This window comes from Plectropomus leopardus, chromosome 9 (genome assembly GCF_008729295.1).
Source record: "Plectropomus leopardus isolate mb chromosome 9, YSFRI_Pleo_2.0, whole genome shotgun sequence".
Lineage (NCBI taxonomy): Eukaryota > Metazoa > Chordata > Actinopteri > Perciformes > Serranidae > Plectropomus > Plectropomus leopardus.
The window spans coordinates 23,884,482-23,909,196 of record NC_056471.1 but is presented as its reverse complement, the minus strand read 5'-3'; the positions used below and the strand labels follow the sequence as shown (position 1 = coordinate 23,909,196).

General features: G+C 40.0%; 1 protein-coding gene across 6 annotated transcripts in view; it reads left to right on the top strand.

Moving 5' to 3' along the window:
- The window catches only part of diaph2 (diaphanous-related formin 2), a 462,271-nt gene that overhangs the window by 234,728 nt on the left and 202,828 nt on the right, over positions 1-24,715 (top strand). For all 6 annotated transcript variants that reach the window (XM_042493107.1, XM_042493105.1, XM_042493108.1 and 3 more), the window contains 2 exons: positions 16,379-16,480; positions 20,368-20,462. In XM_042493107.1, the coding sequence (XP_042349041.1) occupies positions 16,379-16,480; positions 20,368-20,462 (197 nt within the window). The remainder of the gene's footprint in view (positions 1-16,378; positions 16,481-20,367; positions 20,463-24,715) is intronic.

The window sequence follows — 24,715 nt, the reverse complement described above, 5'->3', positions numbered from 1 at the left end:
AAGCTGTCTATCAGAATGAGGAAAATGCCTCCCGTATCCAGTACACATATCTAGTTTTGTGTGCAGAGTAATGTGCTTGTGAACACACCTCATCATTTACATACGCACATAAACACAGGCTCACACACACAGACAATTCTGCATTACATTAGTTACAAATGGCCAGCAGGAGATCACTGTATATCCCTTTCAAGATTATCCTTTCCCCTGTCCTCCACCTCCTCCAATGGAAGGCTTATCCTGTGCTGTAGGGTCTGTGAACCTCCCCTCCTCTCCAGTCCCAGCACTGCTGCAAGGATCAGTGTGAATCAGGTGAAGATATGGTTGGAAGGAGAAAAGGGAGGCAGGAGCAAAAATGTAATCGTGCTACACTTTCTTTTCACATGAACGTGGATCAGTGGCATTTTCAAGTTCTAAAAGCGTTTATCTTTTTGTCTGTTTGACTTCAGAAACATCTTAATTCTGTCATGTTTTCCCGCATTGGCTTTGAATTGAATGTGGCTGAGAGCACACTATAATGTAAACCATTCATACAGACACTGCGTTGTGAAATACTTTCTACAGTTGATTCACATGGACACATTTTAGTTCAGAGGCTGGTGCTTAAGAGAATGGCAGCAATAACCATTCAGAGCACCAAATTGCTTAAGTGATGTACTTACATGTCAAAGTACCACAAACCCTTCTTTGCAGACATAATGACAGTATTTTAGCTTTTGAAGTTTCGCAACAGTGGTGTCTTAAAAGCCCATCAAATGTAGGTAGAAATAAAATTTGTTTAGAGGCTGCAGGGTAGTGTACAGTGCAGTATGTGGAACTGCCTGGCAGTCTTCTTCTTGTTAGACAGTGATGTGCTTGTGTGGGAAAGTTTGATACTGTGCTCTCACATGCTACCAAAAAATCTGTTTTTGCAGTGTACTGAATGCTGCATCTGCATCTGCTCTGCTCTGTACAGTATATCAAGCATTTAAAAGATTCACCACAGAATAAACAGATTGTGCATATCAGATTATATCGTCTATATGCGTGTTTTCCCCACATTTTCTTGCATTTTAACCCAATTCTGTCTCCTCGGCAGCTGGAGAAATGCCATTATGAATTTGTCTTTTCTCTTCTGTGATATGTCTTGGCAGGACTCAGCAATTTTTTTCCTTTAACATGTGTGCACTTACACTTTGTACGTCTGAGGCGAATTGGAACATCCATAAAATCCACCTGACAACTGACACTTGGCTGGAGATAAACATCTGGTGCTAGCACAACCTGTATTTATCTGTTGTTCATGGCTATTAGGAATGAAATGGCAAGTGGGAGTGGAACACTTTGAGGATTGGCATTGATCTTTTGTTTTTCTTTTGTGTACTCCAGATGTTGCTTTTTATGTGCATGTAGTGTATGTGTGCATATTTTTTGTGTACATTTTTTTGGTTTGTTTGTAGAGGTTGGTCAGGGAGTCAGAAATTCAAAAGGCTTGTATCAAGATGAAGGCCAATGAGTGAGTTTGTGTGTGAGGGAGTGAGGGATTACAGTAGAGTAGGCTGACCGGGCAAAATAAACAAGAGAGAAACACATTCCAGAGATCATCTTATGCCATTGGACATGTATTTGCCCTTGTGCAGCTTCCCTTCATCTCGCAGTACCTACTGAAAAGCTTAGAGAGACAGAGGCCTGTGTACTTCTTTTTGATGAGCACACCATAGCAACACCTTTATATCAGTTTTTACTATTTCTTGCGACTGTATATTTCTACTCCACTTTTTGATGCCAATATTGTACTATTTACCCCAAAACATTTATTCTACAACATCAGTTACATTGCAGATTCAGATTCTGAATATGAATGCAATCAGCAAGTAAAATATGGAGTATTATATGGATATAGATGAAACTTTATTGATCTCTTGGTGGAATTTACAAACTACACAGTAATATATAGTAGTTAAAAGATTCTTTACCAGCTACAAAATTACAGTGAAGTTCATATTAATGTATCAAAAATTATGATTCAGTAATACAAAATATTATCTGAAATGGGCCATTCTGCATAACAAAAACGTTTGCTTTTTGTTCAGAGTATATTTTGATGCTAATATTTTAATACAATTACTTAAGCAAAATTTTCTATGCTTGACCTTCACTTGTAACATAGTATTTCTACATAGTTTTATTGCTACTTTTACTAAAGTAAAAAATCTAAATACTTCTTTGTTCATAATTTCAAGCCACATCTGCTCTTTGGTTGCTTCCTCTGCTCTCTTGTCACCACACAATAAATGTTCTCTTTCCCTGCTGCAGGAGAAACATCATCTGACAATGTCAAGTTGACATTTTGTAACACAGGCTGTTTAAAGGCATAGCCAGGTTCTGAAATTAACACTTTACAAGTGCCAAACGAGGGTATATTTTCCATTTGGAAAGTAATCTTGGAAGGTTATCTGCCACACTGGTGCCTACATGCTTGTACCAAAATAGTTATGCAATTGGTGACCATGCAGTGAATCTCTACTGTGTTTTAGTGCCATTGCTGCTTCTCTCCATCAGTGTTGGAGTTTGACATACAAAAACACACTGACACACACAAACACACTAGAGATGTGTTTTTACATGCATCTAAATGGTGCTGCAAATTAATGCCTTCTAATCTCAATGAAATTTACACAAACAAATGTAACAAAAAAAGCAAGTTATTATTGTGGCCGGTAAAAAAATGTGCTCAGGCGATGGATTTTTAATGAAAATCTGTCCTCTTGGCCGGTTGGTCAAAAGTTGATTTCAGGCACAGTATTATACATTTTACAAAACAGGAAGCTCATTTCAGTGTAAATTTTGTGTCATGGATATATTCTGAGCCAGCTAACCTGAAACTTGTCTTTGGACTTTTCCTTAGTTTCATGAGCTTTGCGCTTATATTGTGTTATATTAAGTGCTATATTTGTGGAAATCAATGAAATTATGCACAATACCTGCGATCCCACACTGAGTTTAAGGCCCTGCTGTATGTACTGGCTCTCTAATATGGGCGAGACTGGGTTCAGGTCTTGTCTTACATCTCACTAGCAATATGATGATAATTTCTGACATCACTCTAATATGAAATGAACTACTCAATAACAGAGATTTTTATGGAAACATTTACTGTCATTTCATACTTCCCTTGTGCATTTACCTCGACTTGAGTAAATATTCCAGACAGTCTCTCTATATTTGATAGACAAGCTCTTTCACTGGAGATGATAGAGGATGGATGCATGACTTACTGTGCATTCCTAGTGCGCTCTCGTGTTTAATTCTAACATCTATATTGATCACATATTTGCTATAAAAAGAGACTTGGTGTCCTCGTGTTACAGCCCCTTCTAGTTTCCCCACTGCATCACAATGGTGGCTGTGTAACATCGGGACTAAAAAAGTTTCTGTCAATAAAACCATTGCTTTCAATCTTAACCCTTACAGCTTGCTAATATACGTCACCGTCTGTCTTAATTGTTTGCAGTTAAACAGCAAATGGGGAACAAAAGGATTCTAGGCAACTCGCAAAAAAAGCCATTTTGTTTTCTGTGTAATTGAGGTGGCCAGCTGTAATGCCATTATTCCAGTCGATAGTGTATCGTACGTTGAGGGTAGTAACAACTAAAAGTCTGGGTCAGCAAGTATGGTCTTTTATTGGAGCCCTCCACTCGCTCACAGGCTTCACTTTACAAGGGAAACTTCACTAAGCGACTGACTCGGTGCCTCAGCTCCCCTTTTACAGGTTAATACAGAATCCCATCCAAGTCACTCAGACAGCTGGGTAGCAGCACGACTCATAAACACATCATAATCAGCCCACTAAGAGGTGGGTTGAATTTTAGTGGCTTGTGCCCCCAAGCACTGTGGATACCCCTAATTCCACAGTAGCACAAGTCAAAAATCCTTTGTGCTTTAAAGACGGGGCTCTGACCTCCTACCTTTTCCCCCAGCACAGAGGCAAGTCTATCATTATCACTCATTAAGCCTGACTAACCTGTTTTTATTCTCACTGACTAAACAAAGGATAATTATAATAAAGATGTGGACTCTGTGCTGTACCATACAGCATGTGTCACTGGCTGCACTCCAGTAAGTCGGATCTGAAATAAATACTGGTTAGCTGCTTTTCATGTCAGAAAATTCTAACAGCAGATTTTGTTCATTGGACATGAGAGGTGTCAGATCTAGTTTCCATAGTGTTTATCCCAACTATAATGTAATTTACCTCTCTTGTTAAGTATCTACAAGTGGCTGATGAAGTATAATGGTTTCTTTAGAAGTAGGTATTTCATAAGGAGCCAAAGTCCTTATGTAGCACCAGTTTCAAAAGTAGCCTTTTAGGACACAGTAATCACCAATGGATGATTACTGTGTCCTAAAAGGCTACATAGTCTATCTATGCAATAGAACGATGCAAATACTTTTGAAACTGGTGCTACATAAGGACTTTGGCATTTGCTTTTGCTCAGAGGTAGAAAACCTACATCCTACATTAAGCACTGCACCACAACGAACCAATAAAGGCTCTCGCTGGTGGATGATGTGATGCAAACTTGTACATGTGAAATAATAGTGGCTGGCTGATAACAAACAATCTCATGTCACATTTAAACTGTAAGCTAAAATATATATAGTTATATATATTAATATTTGATTGGAGTTTGGTCTGAGTTTAAAGGGGAGATATGGGGCTGGTTCTGTCTCTTGATGGACTTCTTGACTCTTTGCATCCATGGTGGTGGCAGGGGTAACTGGAAATACAAAAGTATTAAGTATTAAGTAAGTCTGTTGTTTAAGCAACAGCTGGGGGGCCACCAAAACAGAGATTGAATGTGTGTATGGGAGTATTGGAATGGCCTATTCCATAAAGTTGCATAATTTCCAAATGGATTGACACACTTGAACACGATTTTGTGAAAAGATTAGTCATGAGCAAAAAGACAGCTAATTAAGGGCTAATGCTAAATGACAAAAAGGGGGTGTGTCAGTGGGGGTGGTCTAAAAAAAGTGCATAACTTTTGAATGGATTTATGTAACACACTAAACTTCAAAGAAAGACACACAGAAAGGTGGACATGCACATACAGCCGTGCACACACACACACACATCATTTGGCCACATCCTCTTTCATTACTTGTAGGCAGGCATCATTGTACTAGTGAGAGGAGGTTGTGAGGTTGTTTGGTGAATACATAATTTCGTGGATGCATTCGAGAACCAGGTTGCAGCTATTGCAAGTTCACACTTAAATTTTTCTCAATGTCTTGTTTTTCACATGGACTCAATATAATAGAGACTGGGTGTTATTTCTCGCTATACAATAGATTTAGTATATAGTTTGGCCCTTTGTCAGTGAAAGTGCCGTGATACAAAATGTTAACATACTAATACTGGCTGGCTGTAGCTGAAGGGCAGTGCGTCATGATGGTCACAATCCAGCATTTGCAATGAAGAGGCTGCTGGGTATTGTCAGAATGGTTGAAAGCTGCTATTCTGCATATATATATATATATATAATAGAAGAGCGCAGAGAAAGTGAGGGAGAGAGAGAGATACAGTCCTTGTAAACATCGAGGCAGGTGAGCAGCTCAACAACTACTGGGGTTTTGGGATTTAAATGCAGTTCACGACTGAGTGCCTCTCTGTACGCTCATATTCTCCTTGCCTCGCTTTTAACTCCATCCCCAGGTGCCGCACGGTGCATCTTTAATCAGGGCATGTCTGTCTTGACACCTTCATGTCACCAGAACATGCCTTTCTGCAGCTGTGTGAAGAATAGTCATCAGGCGGTGACATGATGGAAGCTGTTACAGCCTCAATCACATTGCGGGACCAATCCCTGCTTTTTATATTATGCGTGCGTTTGTATGTATCTGCAGGTGGGGGGGTGCATGTATTTTAGTGGAAGACACAGCAGCAGCTGTTTTTGATTTGATTGGGGACTTCCAACTTTACTGTATGTGTCTGTCCCCATGTTGATTGCCAAGGATAAACCTATTGCTGCTAACAAGCGTGGAGTCAAGCTGCCAGAATGAGAAAAAGTCATTTCCCCTCCTCTTGTCCTCATCTCTCAGCAAACCTTGACATTTTCCAGCACAGAATTGTGAAGTATTTCTTAAGTCCTTTCACGCCTCAGTTGACAAATTGGATCAACCTATCGGTTAACCTTCACAAGAAGAAGAGATAATACTTGAGCACATTTCTTAAAAATAAAACATAAGCATGGTCGTCTTTTACTTGTTTGACAACCTTTCATGCGTCACTCTTCTGAGCCGCTTGCTTACTTAGACACACCTGCATGTTTGATTTTTCCAAAAAGCAATGGTGGCAAGTATTAACATCAAATTTACTCTCTTTGCTCGCTGGTTTGGTCTACAACAGAATGTCGCCCCATCAGTCATTATTTTTTTAGTCATGCAGTTAGGCTTTGCAGGAAATAGGTTTTGATCTAAGAGTAAAAATGTACTTAATATATATACATATTGTCAAGGCCTCAACTAACTCATTGGCAAATACAAAAAAATAAAAAATAAAATAAAAAATGTTCCTTGTACAAAATGTAACCCTGTTGAATACACTGCAAAAATAGGACAGTCACTGCACAAAACCCAAGTAGTTTTTCTATAGCAGAGAGTAGAAATGACATCCAGAAAATGCTTTGTCCTGTTTTAGACAAGGAAAAACACTTGAAGTTGAATATAACACAATTGTTCATTGTCGTCAAACTTTATTTTTTCTTACTAGAGATCGTATGGTATTAATTTAATCTCTTCAGTTGAGAGATTTGTCCATGATCTGTTAGCACAAAGCCTGTGTGAAGGAAACAGCTAGCCTCAAAAGAGACAAAAAAAATGCTCAATTGTGATGTGACGGCTGGATAAATGGCTTGTTAAATCATTTCTCATTTTTATAGTTATACATATCAAGTACAGCAAGTGGAATGTATGAATTAAATTCTGCAAAGGTCTTTCTGACAGAGCCTGTCCGCTGTTTCCTTTTGCTTCCAGTCTTGTCGAAACATGTCCTTGACCGATCCTTGACCTTCATCAGTTTTCTTGTGCTACAGTCAGACGCCTTTCACAAGCATTCACAAATTTCAAACATGAGCAACTTGGTTTGATTTGTTTCAGAAACATGGCTGCCTCATACTGGAACAGATATATATATATATATAGGGTTTTTTTTTTAATTTTAGCATTGTTTTAGCTCTTTTTCTTTTCATTTTTTTGGTGCTAATTTCAAGTAATTTTTTGTAGCTTCTTACTAATTCTTGCAAATTTTTGGGTCATTCATTCATTCATTCATTGTTCGTAACCTATAACATTCGTAACATATAGACAGACAACTGTTCACGCTCACAGTCACACCTACAGGCAATTTAGATTCGCCAGCTAACCGAACCTGCATGTCTGTAGAATGTGGGAGAAAGCCGGAGAACCCGGAGAACCCGGAAACCCACGCTGACATGGCGAGAACATGCAATCTCCGCACTGAAGGGCCCCCCTGCCCAAGGTCTGAACCTCGCCCCAACCCGTTTTCAAACAGGGGACCCTCTTGCTGTGAGGCAACAGCACTAACACACCATGGTGTAGTGGTTAAGTTGCTCATTGCATTTTTTCTATGTATTGGGAAAAATAAAGCCAATTTGTTCAAGTTTCAAAAGGTTATAGCACAGCGGTGAAACTGATATAGATTTCCCTGTGTATCTTCAGGTAAGACTGACTGCAAACATAAATAGATAATAAAGATGGCCAGCAGTACAGGTGCACATCTTAAAATCTCCACCTGTTTCAGCCTCTTTGAGTACACTCTGGAGTCCCTTTCTGGGCTTGGTCCTGTGTAGCGTGGTGCTGGGCGAGGTAATGGAGACCGTGGGGGCATCAGTAATCCCACCAGCTGTCCAAGGAACAGCCTCAAATCTCTGTTCTTCATCCCCCTCATAGTGACATGAGCCCAGCTTGGGCGTTTGTCTACTGAATGCTTAAGGTTGGACGGCACGGCACGGTCTTAACAGACGCCAGGGGCAGCCGTTTGGACCATCAGCTAGTGCCTTCCTACCAGCGCCCAAGCGCATTGGGTCACAACGAGCTGCCTTGGCACCACCAGAGAATGGTTTCCTAGAACTGATTGGCTGTCAGGCTCAATCCATTCGCTGCCCCCAGGAGCATGTCTCCATGACCAATTTAAGAGGCAGAGTCAGAGCCTTCCCACACTCCCTGCCTCAGAGAGACAGAGAACAACAGTAGTGTAGATGTAGGCAGATTAAATATATACTTGTTAAAAGGCTGCATCAAGCCCCAGGTCATCTACAGTGCTCAGAGTTATTGATTTGAGTTTTTTTTTTTTTTTTTGCTCAGCATTGGTGTGTTTTCTCTTTTAAGTTTAGCCTGTTGTGGACAAATTTGTTATGTGTTAAATGCTAATTTCCAACCAGAAAGATACTGCAGCATAATAGCACCTCCCTTTATAAATATAAATCTGTATGGTATTAGATAATCTATCAGCTTTGCTAAAGTCTGTGGATACTTTCATTTTGATTTTGACAGTAAGCAAATCTCAGCACTACTTTTCTCAGGATTTATATTTATTTTTAATCTTAAAACGGCCAAACAAGAGATTCCTAATCACAGCCATAAGCTAAAAAGTTAAGCAAGTCATGTTTAATCATGATATTCCCAGACATTACTGCTCTGACTCTCTGCTTTTGATATAAACTGACCGTTTCAATAGGAAACATTAATCGTTTGCAGGAGGCCCTCTCCTCTTGGAATAGAAACAGGGAAGGGGGTCACTGAGGGAGATCTGTGCTGTCTCAATTAGAAGAGGAGGCGTTTTTCTCACTGGGCCCTGCTCCAAGCCCAGCTGTGTACCTTCCACCGTGGGCTGAGCCTCTCCCTGCATACTGAAAACATTACTGGCCACAGGTCAGAGTGTCACTCTGTGGGACTTCTCCTGCTCCCTATACACACACCTTTTATTTAGAGATCTAGGCTAACCAGAACCAGGTGGTTTGAGTAGGAGGACAGAAAACTAGTTAGCTTTAAAACAGACACAGTTATGCCGGGTTGAGCGAGTGCACATGTATTTTTTGGGGAAGGGTGTTTTGTCACACATGAGTGTGCATGCACGCACACTTAACACACTATCCACAGTTTTCATCATCATTATCATTATCAGCCACTTCCCCCACTCCCTGTTATCATTAGGCATGATGATGATTGCATGTTTGAGAGCTCCACACCCCCAAACTGCAGCTCCTCTGTAATGGTTCACCTTGAGCTAAGGAGTATTTCTGGAAAAAAAAAAAAATGTCAAGGTTAAAACCTGGCAAAAAGAAAAAAAATGCTCGCACAGATAACTTACAGAGATACTTATTAATTTCAAATGCAATCATTTACCAATTATAACAAAAATGTTGAACATGTATGTCCACTCAAATGCAGGCACTCATCTTGTTGTCAAAGCCTACATTATGTCTCTTTCATACTGGATTTATGGATTTTTGTATCTTCTTTTTTAGTTTACACAATCAATGCAGGTTTTCCAAGCTGAAAGAACTAATTTCTGAGTCAATGGGAGAAGGATTGCCTTTTTGAGAGTGGGAGCATGATTTTAAGATCCAAGATAGCAGGAGGAGTGGATAGCAAGGTGTGTATCCACACAGCAAATTGGCTTCGGGGTTGAGAAAGAGACCTCTGTTTAGCCTTCGTCAGTGGGAGAAATTGGTCACAGCTGGATTTCACTGGTCAATTGGTACGTTCAGATCTTGAGCGTGCTCTCTATTTTTGAAGGTCTCACTCATTATTCCAGCTATAACTGGGCCAAGCACATTATCTTGACGGTAGAAGTTCAGAGACGCCTTTGTTCTCTTTGTTTTACCCCCTAATACCTTAATACTTTTCATTTATTCACTCATTGCTTCCCCCATCATATCTGTTTTGTTTTTGTTTAGTTATGGGTTTATGTGTGAAATGGTAGAGATACTGAACTTCAAAGGATTCAGAGAGGATTCACCGGTCAATTGGTACGTGTGTGTATATATATCTATTTAACACTTCTGTGGAATTGGTATTTCTGTGGATCAGACATGGCTGAGGCCAATGACTTTTACTTCGAATCCATCTCCTTTAGACGGACTGGCAGCTCTCCAGCAGCTCAATCCTCGGTGTGAGTCCCTGAGATGGAGGACAGGGCACATGTTTGCAGGCAGATTGCACATTTGAGGGAATAAATTGCCTCGTAGAGGACCAGACTCCACATTGTCTGTTCCACTCTGTGTTCCTTTGCCTTTAAATATGTTTGTTGAAGACCTGTCATCTGCAGTTTCTTTTATTTCTTTTCAAGGCCCGCTCATTTTATGGTGTCTGGTGGCGGGGCTCAGCCGGATGGTCTGTGTCCGGAAGTGAACATGTGGTAGTGTTTAGCTTTGTAATGCCCTGGGTTTTATGGACGTCTTGAGGGAGATATCGCATGGAAAGCAACCAGGATAGTGATTCTGGGCCAACAAACAGACTGGATGTCCAAGTGTTGGAGAACTCTTGTTATCACAGAGCTTCCCAAGGGTATACCTCAGTCCAAGGCCCACAGAGAAGGCTTAACTTGGATGCCAAGTCATCTTTAATAAGCCAAATCTGTTTTTGCTCAAACATTCATGTATTTTTTCAGTGAAACCTCTATCAATCTGGTGACTCCTTTTGGCATGGAGCAGACCTTAACTCCCCCTCAGTTAATGGAATGTGTAACAGTTTCACTCACCAGAGACTCATCTTCATGTGGTTTTGTTGGCTGCAGTGAATCTTTCATGTGTTTTGTTCAATGTGATTTTGAAACACTTCCTCCTTGACATTCTTCTCAAGGCCCCTCGCCCTTGTAAGTTAATACATTACAACAAATCAGTGTGAAATACAAACTATTTATAATTCATTGGTACATCTCTCCTCCCAAACTTGCATGGCTGATATCAAGTCAGAAACGTTTGACCCTGTTTTTCCCTCAGAGGACCATCTGGCCCAAGAATCAGCTATGCTGCAAGTTGAGCTCTGCATGGTACAGTCAGCGCAAATCTTAGAAAGCGCTGTTCATATTTCAACAGATTTCTCCAGACTCTGTATATCCAGATAAAAACACATTCCTGACCTGACTCTTCACCTTATTCCACCTCAATTAATAATTGATTGTGCAGCTGGTATTATCTCGTAATAAAGATTTTATTATTACTATATTGTTCTGCCAGCCTAACACAGAAATAATACATCTCTTTGTCATATAAATTAATGTCACCATTGTACACAATGGCTTCAAGGAAACCAGCGGGCTGCCAACAAATCTTGCGACTTTGTGCCCATCACAAATGGCTCTTTGTTGAGTGATTGTTTGGGAGATTCCATTTACAAATATAAATCTGTCCAGGAAGGATGGCTTTGTTGTCAGAGTATTATATGTTAGCCACTGGGCAACTCATAAAACACGTTTAAATGTTGGCAAGGACTTTGATCAGCTGTTATGGCCCTGCACTGTTGGACAGGTTAATCTTTCTTGGCAAAAAACAATTAGATGGATGTACATTCCCAAAGTCAAACTATAATGAAAAAAACAAAGTTTTCCCAAATTTAAAGGTTCAATTTGATATTCTAAAGAATATAGTTGATTTTTGAGACTCCAGTTCATCAAATACAGATGACCTTGGATGGTGGTCAGACTGAACAGCATGTTCTCACTTGCAACTCATCAAATACATTGCTTTGTCAGAGATGTTGGTTTCAGATCCCACCCTAAGAGGCACATTTTGTGGAGATATGATTTGCACCGGGCACGTCAGTTGTAGAGGCAGTTGGCAACAACCCAACTCATCAAATACTGCTGCTTTGTCAGTGGACGTCACCAATGCACAGAGGAACCTTTTGTGGCGCAAAACACACTAGGCGGCAGTAGTTTGTAATGCCACTGGCAGCTACTGTAATATAAAGAGAAGGTTTTTATAGGGAGGGCGGGAAGGGAGATGGATGGGTGACAAACTCTGGATTTGACTCAAGTGCCTGCTGTTCATTTCCCATGTGAATTTTAAAACATAATGTTTTTCTTGACCTAACCATGGACATTGTATTCTGCCTAAACCTTAAAAAAACTAAAAACAAATTGTTTTAACTTCATTGTAAGTTTAATTTGGAAAAAAAAGAGACTGCATGCATGTAACAGCAGAAACTGTACATTTCACTTGGCAATGTCCAAAAAATGACTCAGGAGGGCAACTAGTGTGTCATATTTAAATGTACAGGTCCACTGACAAAGTGGTGGTATTTGATGAGTTGGGATGAGAATTTGTTGGACCAAATCACCAATCTGCTTTGGTATTTGATAATCTGGGAAGGTGAGACTCAACAATAAACTATTTTTCTCCAGAGTTACATACTGCACCTTTAACTCGACCTAATTATGATGCCGAGTGCAAGGTGTGATTTTTAGTTACAACTTTAGTGTTTTGGACACATTCATAAAACTCCTTTTATTGTTGCAACCAACCATCTGGTTGAAATATGCCACCTATAGTCATCCTCTATACACACCTGGGACTTCACTAGTGTGGCAGCTCGAATGTGTGCAAGCCCTCCAGGGCCCATCAGTCCACATGCAGTGCTCAGAGGAAACATGTGACATGTGGCATAATTGAGTCAGCCAGCAAATACAGTTGCAGAAATCAGCCAACTGATGCCACTACTCATTGCCCAGCGGGAGAGCTCTGAGCTGTATAGGATGGCATCAGAAAGGAATGTGCCTGTTTCAGATTATTAAAGGCTCTGTTTTTCTGTTTAATTTGAGATAGCATGGGGCCCTGGGGGTAAGGGCGAAGACAGCTGAGGCACTGACGAATGGGCTGAGAGCACCCTGCTGAGAGTGTAAGGCACCTAGGTGAGAGATTCAAGTGGCAGCAGGGAAAAGAGAATGGAGGTTTAAGAGAACAATTTACTACCAAAAGCAGCCAAATTCCCCTTCTCAGTTTAATTTGCCCTCCGTCTGAGGGCCATTCTCTGAGGGAGATCATTGTTTCCTCATGTTTTATTTTTGCTGGCTCTCCAGTTTCTTTGTCCAAGGCTCTTGCTACAAAAGAAATCCAGCATGATTCCTCTGGCCTCACTGGTAACTGACTCAGTGTATGTGAGTCGGGATTTTGTGGCTGTAATCTTGTTGTCATTGGATTTATTTATGAAGTTATTAATATTTATTTTGTATCTGTCTTATTTGGTGGGTTTGGGGGAGTTCTGATAGAAAATTACAGACACTGAAACATGAAAATGCTGATATCTGCCAGTCCTGTGAAATCAAAGGCATCAAAAAAGCCTAATCCTGGAAATTGGATTTTTTTTTTTCATTTGAATGGAGACAAGCACATTGACATAAAAACAATCAGCAATTAAGGACCTGTTTTGACGTAAATCTTTCTGTATTTTCAGCCATAGACTTTATAAAAACAATGGACGTAGCCACAGAGATGTCACCCATTGGTTTGTGGACGTGTGTGAAGTCTTCTGGCATTTCAGCCATCGACATCTTGGTTTTTGGAGCCAGAAGTGAACATATAACATGGGTAATAACAGGACTGACTCACTTTTGGAGCCAGCCTCTCGTGGCCACTAGTGGAACTGCAGTTTTTGGCACCTCCCTTTTGGCTTTATTTTTCTGCCCCAGAGGTTGCCTCTTGGTTTCACCTGCCTTTACCAAGTGCTACTGTTGTTGAAAATTAACTTGGTCTTTGTCAAGTCTCAGTCATGCACTGCATATTTAGAACTTTATTAATAAAAGCCTTAAAGACAATGTTGTACCCTTTTCAGTGCATTGATCAAAAATTTATTTTTAAATGAGTTGACAGTGCTTGCAAGCACAGCACAGCAGGTCCGTAAAAGTAGTAAAAGTAACCTAATCGTGGGCTTTTCCTCGTCATGCGAACATGAGAGGGTTGTGTCTTCCTAAAAAAAAATCTAGCAAATCCATTTAAAAGCATCTATGAATTCTTGAGTCCCCCCCTCTCACCACGCTGCATCTGTTAAATAAAAGAAAGGTCAAGCTATTGGCTGATGTGCATCTCGGAGCTCCACTGAGTATGAAGGGGATACTGCATGCTGTGTATGGCAGTCCAAGGTGACTTAAAGTTAGAGTGCAGAGTCATGTCAGCCTTTCAGGAACATCCTTAGATGTAGACAGAAAATCAAAACATAATACTCTACCATTGGTACAAACTCGCACCCCTTTTAGTCCTATTTAAAACAGTAAACAACAGCATCCCTGATGTCATGTGTTGACAGAAAGCACTGGAGTTAGGCAGGTGCCTTCAGCATTGCTTCTTCTGGCCGCCCAGGAGATACTGCCTCTTTGATTGTTTCTTCAAATATGCAAGCCAGCGCTGGGGGAGCAGATTGTTTGTTCTAGATTTCCTAGGAGACTCCCACCTTGGGCTTAAACAGAGCGGTTGTGATGATTAGCAACAAAGTGTGCTGCTTCTCCCATAATCCATTGGGAGGAAAGGGTAGGGTCTAAGGAAGCTTCTGTCTCATGTTGCTGCTTCCTCTCATCCCATTGCCCCCTTCTCAGTACTGTCATTCCAGTTTAAAAACTTGACCTTCTGTCCTGTACATGGACACCTATGTTTTCAGATGTGGATGTTGTTGAAGTGTAAGTGAAGAGTAATACAATCTGACGTGTGGTGTTTGCCCGGCGTGCTGCCTCAATAATGTCTCTATTATGAAAACAAAGGTCTCGTCATTCTTGGACCAATTTGTCTTCTTGTGTTCAGTCATGTAACAGAGACTTAATGCCATTTTCTCAGATTGTGGGGGGTAACACAATTATCTCCTTGGCTCGGACGAGTTGACAGACAGGGCCTAAGGGAAGTAGACGTGCTTATCAACCATCTACCCACTGTCACAATGACAGGAATGTTAGCGCACGCAAACAAATGAAGAGGGGGAAGTTATCACAGGACTGTGATGCCACAGCTGATGATATTGCACATTATGTAGTTTCATTTTGATGCTGAAGAGGGTTGTCATCAGTCACATCCGCCTTTCAACTAACCTGTGTTATACCACGTGTAGTGGCCTTACGGGTGCAAGGCTGGACTCAAAGAACATAGTGCACTTTAATGCTGCTGTGTAGCTTATTTTAGCAATGAAGAATGTGAGAGCACTTGTAGTAGCTGACCCTTTTTAACTGATCATTAATCGTCAATTTTGGGGTGGATGTTTATCTCGTTTATCTTATTGTAGACTTGCGCATAGTATATTCCTTTGTACACCTCTTTGTGCCCCGCTCTCTCTCTCTTTCTGTTTATCATGACACTACTGCTGCAGGAGTGTGAGCTCCATGCCAGGGCCATAGTGTGTCCAACTGCCCCACTTACACACTTAGTGACAGGTCTAACTGTTGGCATCACTTGGTTAACGTTACCTAATGGGTTTAATGACTGAGTCGAGCTGTTTCAGTGTCAGTGTGAGTTTGTTGGGACCATTAAACAACAGCGTGCTGTTTGTTAACCACTCCTGCTGTGTTAGTGATAACAGTGCAGATGTTGAAATGACTGTTCTGTGTAATCGCAGCAACAGAAAATGTAATGATCCTTTTCACTAGTAAAGGGGATGAGGGGTATTATCTCATAAGTGTCCACCTCTACCTTTTGGGTCATTAGTGGGTGTTGCAGACGTCTTTTAGGGGCAACATCAAGGCATTGCCCTGGTGGCATCTCGGGACTCAGTTGTGGGCAACAGCAGACTGTTGTCTCATCATTTCCCAACCAAACGGCTGATATACATTTTTCGCTGTTTGATAATATTAATCGGTCAAAATTTTTGTTGTCATTTAAGGGTTAAACTATTAATTGTTTACATCGCTTCATGGAATGACTGTGGTTTTTACATATTCATTATATTTAATGACTTATTCAAATGCAGGGTGCATCATGAAGTTGGTTTGTTATATAGCCTGCAACACATTTCACACTAGTAGCTCTAAGAGTAGCTGGTTTGTTTTGCTTTTTATTAAGAGAGTGGTGAAATGGGACCAAAATGCTGAAGTTTTCTGGTATGGAAACTATGATCTTTAATTGGTTTATACCATCTGTTGTTGTTTTACCCATCTTTGCCTGTCAGCGCACGCTTTATCATGCTTATATGTATTTGCATTCTCATAAGTATAAATTATTTATTTAACTTTGTTGTGTGAAGTAGAATTTTTTTAAACACCATCGAATTCTTGCTTTTCTGCGATACCGAAAGCAGTCATTGTTACATTTTGATTACATCGCAGGCTGCACAGTTTTGTTACATTGCATATGATTTCCAAATGTTGATGTAGTAATTCAGACTTTTTATTCACCTGCAGTGAGAAAAGACGTAAAAGACGAGACTGATGACAGAATGCCACAATTCAAGAAAAAGGCGAAGGAGCTTCGCATCCTGGATGCCAAAACTGCACAGAATCTTTGTAAGTATATACAGTTTTGTTTTTGTAAGTATTTTACAGCTACTGACCACAGGTTTAACACCATTAGTTCATGAGGTACTATATTCTTTTTAACCATGACCTTTTATGACAGAAATGTCAGCGTTATTTTCCATGACACCCCAGGCATTTTCATACCCCCATGAACAGCTCAAGAAAGTTGTTTGTGGCAAACAAACAGTAGAATGCCCTTAACAGCGATAGTGTTTCACCGAGCTGTTGTGGGAAATGTTTTCTTGCCAGTTTTTTAGCAGTCACCACAAGTGCATATAGATTGTGTCCACGCTCTCAGTCTGTAATCATGTTTAAAGCACATTTCTGTGAGAACAGAGCACTATAGCTACATGTAAGAATCCCTAGGAGCCCGAGTGTATTTAGTGTTTAGCTGTTATCGGTGTACATTTTTTACGTCTCCCTCCAAGCGTCCCTTTATATTGTTGCGGTAGACGGAAAGGTTTTCTTGGTTGGGGATCATTTTAGGTTTGATGCAAATGGTTTAAAGAAACGTTCTGCCTTCAGCTCAACCCCTGCACCTCCTCTCCTCCATGTGATCCCAAATCCTTGATATGTGTATGAATTTATTACACAAAAAATGAGTGACTGCTTGCAGCATTGTTTTGATTGGGCGGTAGAGCACTTCATTGTTTCCCCAACTCTGTGGGGTTTCATCTGTAGCCTTGATATCACTTACCTCAGAGATACAGTGTAAAAGATAACTCCTTGTGCAATATGCATGTCAAATGCTAAAATTACAGGTCACCCTTCTTGCAACCTTTATGTCACCCTCTTTATTTATGCAAGTTTTTCTTACCTTCTTATTTAAGGGATGAGCAGAGAGGTGTGCGATGGCGTACTGTAGACTGGGATGAGTATTTATTTTAGCTGGATATATACTGTGGATGAGGACTGGAGGCAAACTAGGATGTCAAAATGAGATGAGGGATTCACGTACACCACAGAAACATGACCAATTATATGTGCCGCCCAACCAATTCCCTCCCTGCGTGCTGGTAATATCTTGCAATGGCTTCATATTCTTGCGTTTTCCATGAAGAGAGGCCAGATGAATGAGTTCATCAAGTATTGAGATCTGATGTCAGGACGGGGCATGTGGCATGAACATAAGGATGACACACATTAGTGTCTGTGTGTGAGTTTGTATGTGAGCATGTGCGTGCATGTCACTGCACTTGTGTGTGGGGGTTGTGACAATGTTGATAGGTGTCTCTGCCATCTTTGATTACAGCCCCAGCAGATGGGCTTTGAGTTTGGCAGGAAGCAAAAATAAGTGTAGAAAATCTCACCTCCATAATGGCAGTGGGTGGAAGGCATGTGGTCCTACACAGATACACAGCTCCCCCGGGTCGTCTTGACACATAATGAAGCATCGTAGATCATATTCACTGCCTGCTGCAGAAACCTCTGAGATCCCTTTTTTTGATGTGTGTTGGTATTGAAGGTTCAGTGACTGGGATGGGTAGCGGGACAAAATGAATGATTGTGATGCCAGTGTCACTTCATGTATTCTGGTATAATGATTATGCATACCACTGTCTGATGAATTGTGTCTGCCAATCTGTCTCTCTGTCTGTCTGTGTGGAAACATACTAGCAGCTTTTAAAGTGAGCTGCAGGTGAGCATTTGACTTGTGGCTAAGCACTCTGTCTCCCAACCCATTGGCTATCAGTCTGATGACAATATACCTCTTGGGCCAATGGAAAATACTTAGAGGGTTCTGGTGTAGCCAATGCATATGCAGGTCAAAACTTCCGATTCTATGCACTGTTCATTGTTTAGTAACTTGAAACAAATCCTGACAGTAGTTTGGGTAATATTTATATACACATAGATTACCAAGAAATAAGCAAATATAAAGCGAAATAGCCAGTGGGTTCTGAGATTGCATTTGCATGCTCACAGCATAAAAAGATAAAACCCTATAGTTTTTGCAGTAAATAAAATAAATTAGTGATGGTGATAATGCATTACCCTATTCACTTGACTAGTAAAACAAATGTTGAAGACAAACATTAGACCAAAATTGTGGGCAATCTTCTTTGTGTAAGTGGATAAATCATCAAATGGTGAGGGAAGGAACCTGAAGAGAAAGACTGTGTTATATGAAAAGATTTAGACTAAGTAGGTAAAATTATATATAAAATAATATTCTAACACCTTAGAGCCCAGCTCTCAATGACAGCCCACTTTTCAACAATACAGTTTAATCAAAGCAGCTTATTGTATTAAATGCAGACCAATTCAAGTACAATTATAACTGAAAAAAACACACCTTTAAATCACCAGCAATCAGTAAGTTTAGCCTGGAGAAGTTTTGGAGCTGAAGCAAGATTTTGCATTCTTAAATGGTATAGGGTACATACATTTATTTGTCTGCAGTATTTAATAAAAAACAATAAGCATACTGTAGGCTTGAAATGTTTAAAAATCACTGAGTAGTGATGGAGACTTCATAGGAACTTGGGCCAGAAGTATACCCTGCGGAAGCAAACTTTACCAGAAGTTGTTAGATGTTGAAACTTGAATAGTTTGAGCCATTATAAAAGTGTTGTCTCTTGTAAGTTTGACATGAATTTACTTAGAATATGTTAACTTGAGTTTAAACACATCTCCACCTGCACCATTTTGCTGATCTTGGCAGGCTAAAGTTAGTATGCAGCCAGGAAACAACCAAAAAGGTTCAGGGTTACCACACCCATCAGAGCATCCAAAGAGTAAAAATTCAACTGCTAGATGACTGCAAAAGTTGGATTTTCAGCCTGTCAATCATTATCATCTACCCCCATCTGTATCTACTTCAGTTTGTAATTTAGAATATATCCCAGGATCATTTTTGACAACACTTACCCAAGAGAACCTAGCATCCAGCTGTTGGTTTCATATGAGGAGGATGTAAAACATATTGAAGAGACACTAATAAATGCATATTGTGTAGACAACAAATGAGGATGACATGATCCAGTTGATGAAATGCAGCACAATCAGGAAATGTCTTGCTAATGAGGGGAGACTTGCATAACTCTAGATTACCAACAGAAGAAAAGCAAGTCTGAATGGAGGGACTTTTTCTGCAGTTCTTCGGCTCTGAGTCACCAGAAACCCGACACAAAGAAACCACAAAGGTCATTGTTGAGTAAATAAAGCTGTATTATACCTCACATCAAAAGCAATAGTCCTGTTATGCCTTAAATATGTACTGTATGTCAGTAAATGCAGTAAACAGTCTGTGTAAAAAATAGTAATAGACTGTGACAAAAAAAAAAGATGCATTACCTCTCCGTTTGTTGCGCGTCAAATACAGACATCAGGTCCCACTGCAGCAGCAGTACAGCAGCTGTTGAGTGAGTCTCCTCCAACTCATTACCAAACCTCCACCTGTGACTTCCACCTGTATACACCATCAGCTCCAATTTCCACTGTAGGCACCCCACCTGGAGTGAGACACCCACTTGGCTGTCCCCCGAGACAGATTCAGTGTACTTCTTTGTATCCACCCAAACAAAACCATGTAGCCCTCCCAGATGACAACATTACAGGTACTGCCAGTAAATCACCATCTTTAACTACAATTATTATTATTATAGTTCACTTTAGATGACTTTGTTGTATGACTTTGGCAGCTCGCTCTGTTACTGCTGAATCTTGATGTTTTCCTTGCCAATTTTTGTCAGGGTGACACAAACTATCCTGTTGAGGGCCAGAAAGTGTATTAGTTTTTCCAAGTGACACGTCAGGTCTGTGGTCATTTTGTCTGAGGAGCGATGAGTGCTGAAACGTCTCTTTGAACCCCGCGGTCTAATAAAAAAAAAAGGGGGGGAGGAAATGACTCTCTTCTCTTTCCATCACAACAGCAATTTTCTTGGGCTCGTTCCGCCTGCCTTATGAAGAGATCCGGGACATTGTGCTGCAGGTAGACGAGGAAAGACTGAGCGAATCACTCATCCAGGTAAGACTGATGTTCAGTGTGGTGTGTTAGTTTTTTCACTCACATACACACACTTATTTCCCTCCCTGCAAAGCGTGTGTGTGTGTGTTTGTGTGTTTGTGTGTGTGTGTGTGTGTGTGTGTGTGTGTGTGTGTGTGTGTGTGTGTGTGTGTGTGTGTCAGAGAGAGACACTTTCTCTACATGTTCACATGAAAAGACAATTTTTGAATTTCAGCGTCTGGCGGATAGCTTGGCGACCCCATTTTACACCTGATGTGGTCTGCTTTTTGGCACCAGACTGTCTCCTCATTCGCATGTGGACCACAGAGACCCCCCATTCATCCTCCTATAATGGATGATGAAGGACAGGGCTTGGTAAAGTCTGCCCAATTCCACCCTCCTTTCCTCTTGCCTTTGTCTTAAACCATAATTGATGAGCTTCCTAAAGGCTACTTGTTTTTGCTCCCAATTTTATTTCTGTTTTTTCTTGTCTTGGAAAGCATTAATTGAAAGTGGGGCGGGTGCGTGTGAAGTGAAGATGCATCACTGGACAGTGTGAGCCTCAATTGCACTAATATTTCCTGCACTGCCCCTGTGATGAGCAGTAAACTAGAGCTGTTGTTTTAGAAGTAGAAGGCATAAACTTCCGAAATGAACATCGGACAGAAGATTTGACTTCAATATAATCTTGGCAGTGATACGCTGTGTTCAAGATTTTTTTTATATTCTTCCAACCAGCAGTGTGCATCGTTCAATTGTAGCTGTTATGCTTAAGTCCAGAAGTCTTTCCTAACCTTTAAAAATAAATAGATAAATACATTACCTTTGTGCTGAAATATATGTCCTTTCCCTCATGGCTTATCAACCAATACTTGCACAGGAGCTAGTCTGCTTCCTCCCCTCCTAAGATCCCAGATGCTAGTAAAAGGTGGTGAGGCAAAATGTATTAAGATTGGGCCTATCTGAAGAGCTGCCCTGCAGGACTATTATTTTGAGCACTGATAACCTTTAATTGGCTTGCAATCTGGCAGAAAGTACAGAGCGTATGGTATGAAATAGCAGACCCCCCTCTGCTTTGTGAAGGCGGAAGTTAAGGTGTTGACCTTTTCCCACCTCCAACCTTTTTTTCTGTAGCAAAGTAAAAAATAGCGTATATCTGCCAACAACAAGGCAGCTGTGTCCCCGACACATCCGCACCAGGCCCTCGTTGCACACAGCACCAGACAAATGGTTGGATCGGTTTACAGTAGTCTGGTTTGCTTACAGGGAAAATAACAAACAACTACCCTTATTTTGACCTTGACCAGGCTTTTAGCACCAAATTGGTGTCTGTAGTCAACAGCTGAATAGCTGAAACTATTTTACCAATTTCTCAAGGCTGTTCGATAGTCTCTGAGCCAGTGTACTAATAAATACTGTGATCAACAGATAAAAACCAGACATAACAAAAAGCTACATATCCATGCTCAGATGATGCTGTTACTATGATATGTGCATCCGCTGTAACCTTCAACGTCAGGGTCTAACAAAACCCATTTGAATCAGTGGTGATAAAGAAATGACAGGTGTTCAGGGATGAGTGACAGAAAAGTATGCTTTTTCAGTTTGTCCACATGCACCCACCTTTTTGTGTGGAGTTTCCGTTGTCCTCATTACCACTTCCATTTCGCTCTTTAATAAATGTGAAGGAGGACAATGAGGCTCATGAGAGCAAATGTGTGAGTCATCATAAGCATCTGGGAGCAGAGCTAATGTCACAGAGTCCAGGGGGAGGCAGGAGGACCAGCAGAGTTAACTTATCGGTGTAGAAGGAGCCCGCATCTGGCAAGTGTTTCAATGTTGGTTAGATAACAATGCTTAAGACAGAGCGGAGTTTGAAATGGACCATTAGGACAACACTCTAAAGACATGTTTTATTTACCTATTTTCTTAGTTTCTTACTTTCTTACTTTCACTTTTATTCTGCTTATGGAAACAAACAGTTTAACCTGGGTGTGTCTACTTTTAGTTAGTGTTTTATCTACAACAATAATTCTCATAAGTTTTACCTAATGAAGCTCTCATCACAATTATGTGATTTAATTAACTGATGTTTATATTATACACTTACAGTATTACCTTTACTAATATTTTACTATGTTTGAGTTTTTAAAATAAGTGGATTACTTGAGATTAAAACATAAAAATATATATATGAAGACTTCTCAGACACTTTTGAGTGGCAGTGCAGGCCTTCTCCATTAGATTTTGCTAGGAACTTAGTAATACCTTATTAAATATGCCTCTTATAACCTAAACATTGTGGTGAATGAGTCACTTATAAGAATGTGCGAAATGTGTGAAATATTATCACTATACTGTTCAATACTATACTTTTTAAAGCTTAGTTTATTTATCATATTGTTGGTTTATATGTTAACATTTGTTTTTAAGTACTTATAATTTGAGTAGGAGACATGAGCACACGATTTTTTGTGATAATGACTACATTTGCCTTGATTTTTTTTTAAAATTGTAATTATTTTAATATACACTATGCAGGATTTAAAAAAAAGACAAACAAACAAACAAAACAATATATTTACTCATATTAAGATAATTATCCCTTTCAGTTATCACTTATGAACCGCAAGAAGTGTGCAGCAGTATATTTTCATATATCTTATTTTCTGAGTTTGGGGCATTTATGAGCATGTATGCCCGCAGTGCTCCAGTGAGGCTTAGACTTTATAAAATGGTGTGAGACTGTTAGTAGCAGGCACCCAGGAGACACAGTGCTGAAAAAATGCAAATTAACAAGCTACAACGCCAAATGAGAGTGATTTTGGGGTTTTCTTATACTTTTGCTGGTGTCTGTGTTTGCAAACTGTATGTTACAATCCTGCATAGTTTTTAACTTTTTTAGCTTTTTGGCTATTTTTGCCTTTATTAGGCAGGATAGCTGAAGATAGACGGGAAAGGGGGAAGAGAAATGTTTTCATTCAGTGTTAGGAGCAGTAGAACTTGACAAATTGACAATCTGTCCACTAGTTCATATTACTGAATTTTCTCTAATTTTATTATGGAGTTTATGCCTCTTTTGTGAAGCACATTTACATTTTTCTCAACAATATCAGTCAGAGCTTGTCTCTGTTTTCCTTATTCTGTTTTCTATGAGATGTTGTCTTTTGAAGGAATTGATCTTTAATCAGAGTTTTTTTTATGCCACACAGTTGCAAGGGTGGCTTTTACTTCTCTTGGGAAAAAAAAAAACAAAAATGAAAAACTTAACTTCTTGTGTTTGATAGACAGCACAATTAGCTTCTAGGTTTTTATAACAGCATAACCACTTTTTTGTGAATATACATAACATTGTAAGTTACCATTTGTCATGAAAAGTCTAAATAATCATTTGTATGAAAATGTCACTGATTTTTTACCTAGACAACCTCCCTGGTGAAATAAGAATGAGATGATCATAAAACAAAATCTCGCAAATTAAACAAGGAAGCAAGCGGCACACGCCTGAGAAATACAGTTAGAGCTATACAGAGGCACTGAAGGGGAGCAAAGAGACTTCCTGCTGGGTGACACAGTCCTGAGTGTGGGCTCCATCTGCACAGTGCTCATCTACACTCATTATGCTGATTAATCACTCTACACCACCCACTTTCAGCCACACGCCAATCACCATTTATCCACATGGACAACTGCACACACATACAGAGTAGGAGGATGAGTCTGCATGGCTCGGCCAATATTGAAAGGAGATGCATTTATTTTACCGTTTACCAATTACCATACGTTAATTTTATGTGAGAGGTAGTTGGTGATTGTGTGCACCTAAAATAAGAGTGAACACATGAGGGAGCTGAAATGGTGAAAGAGAAAATTATCTGAATACACTGTATATGCAAGACGAATGCTGCATTGCCTTTGCTCAGCCATTATAGCCATTAGTGTGCTCTTGTAGTTGCTAGTGAATTTCGAGTTTTGATAGCTTGGTGCAACCTGTTGCTTTCGCACTTAACAAGTAAAACATAAACTAGACTACCAAACATAAATGGCTTATTACTGAAACATGACAAATTTGTCAAATATTAAGAGGCTGAGTAGTTTCTGATTAGCCTACTACTGCAACCTTTTTTTTTGCACAGGTACCATTATCAGTAGGTTAATATGATTAATCATATTTTACAACAAAGGTGGTAAACATATTTTTGGTTTGATATCCATGCTTTTATCTTATTGACTAAACATTTTTGTCACTTTGCACCAACGGTTTGGCATTAATG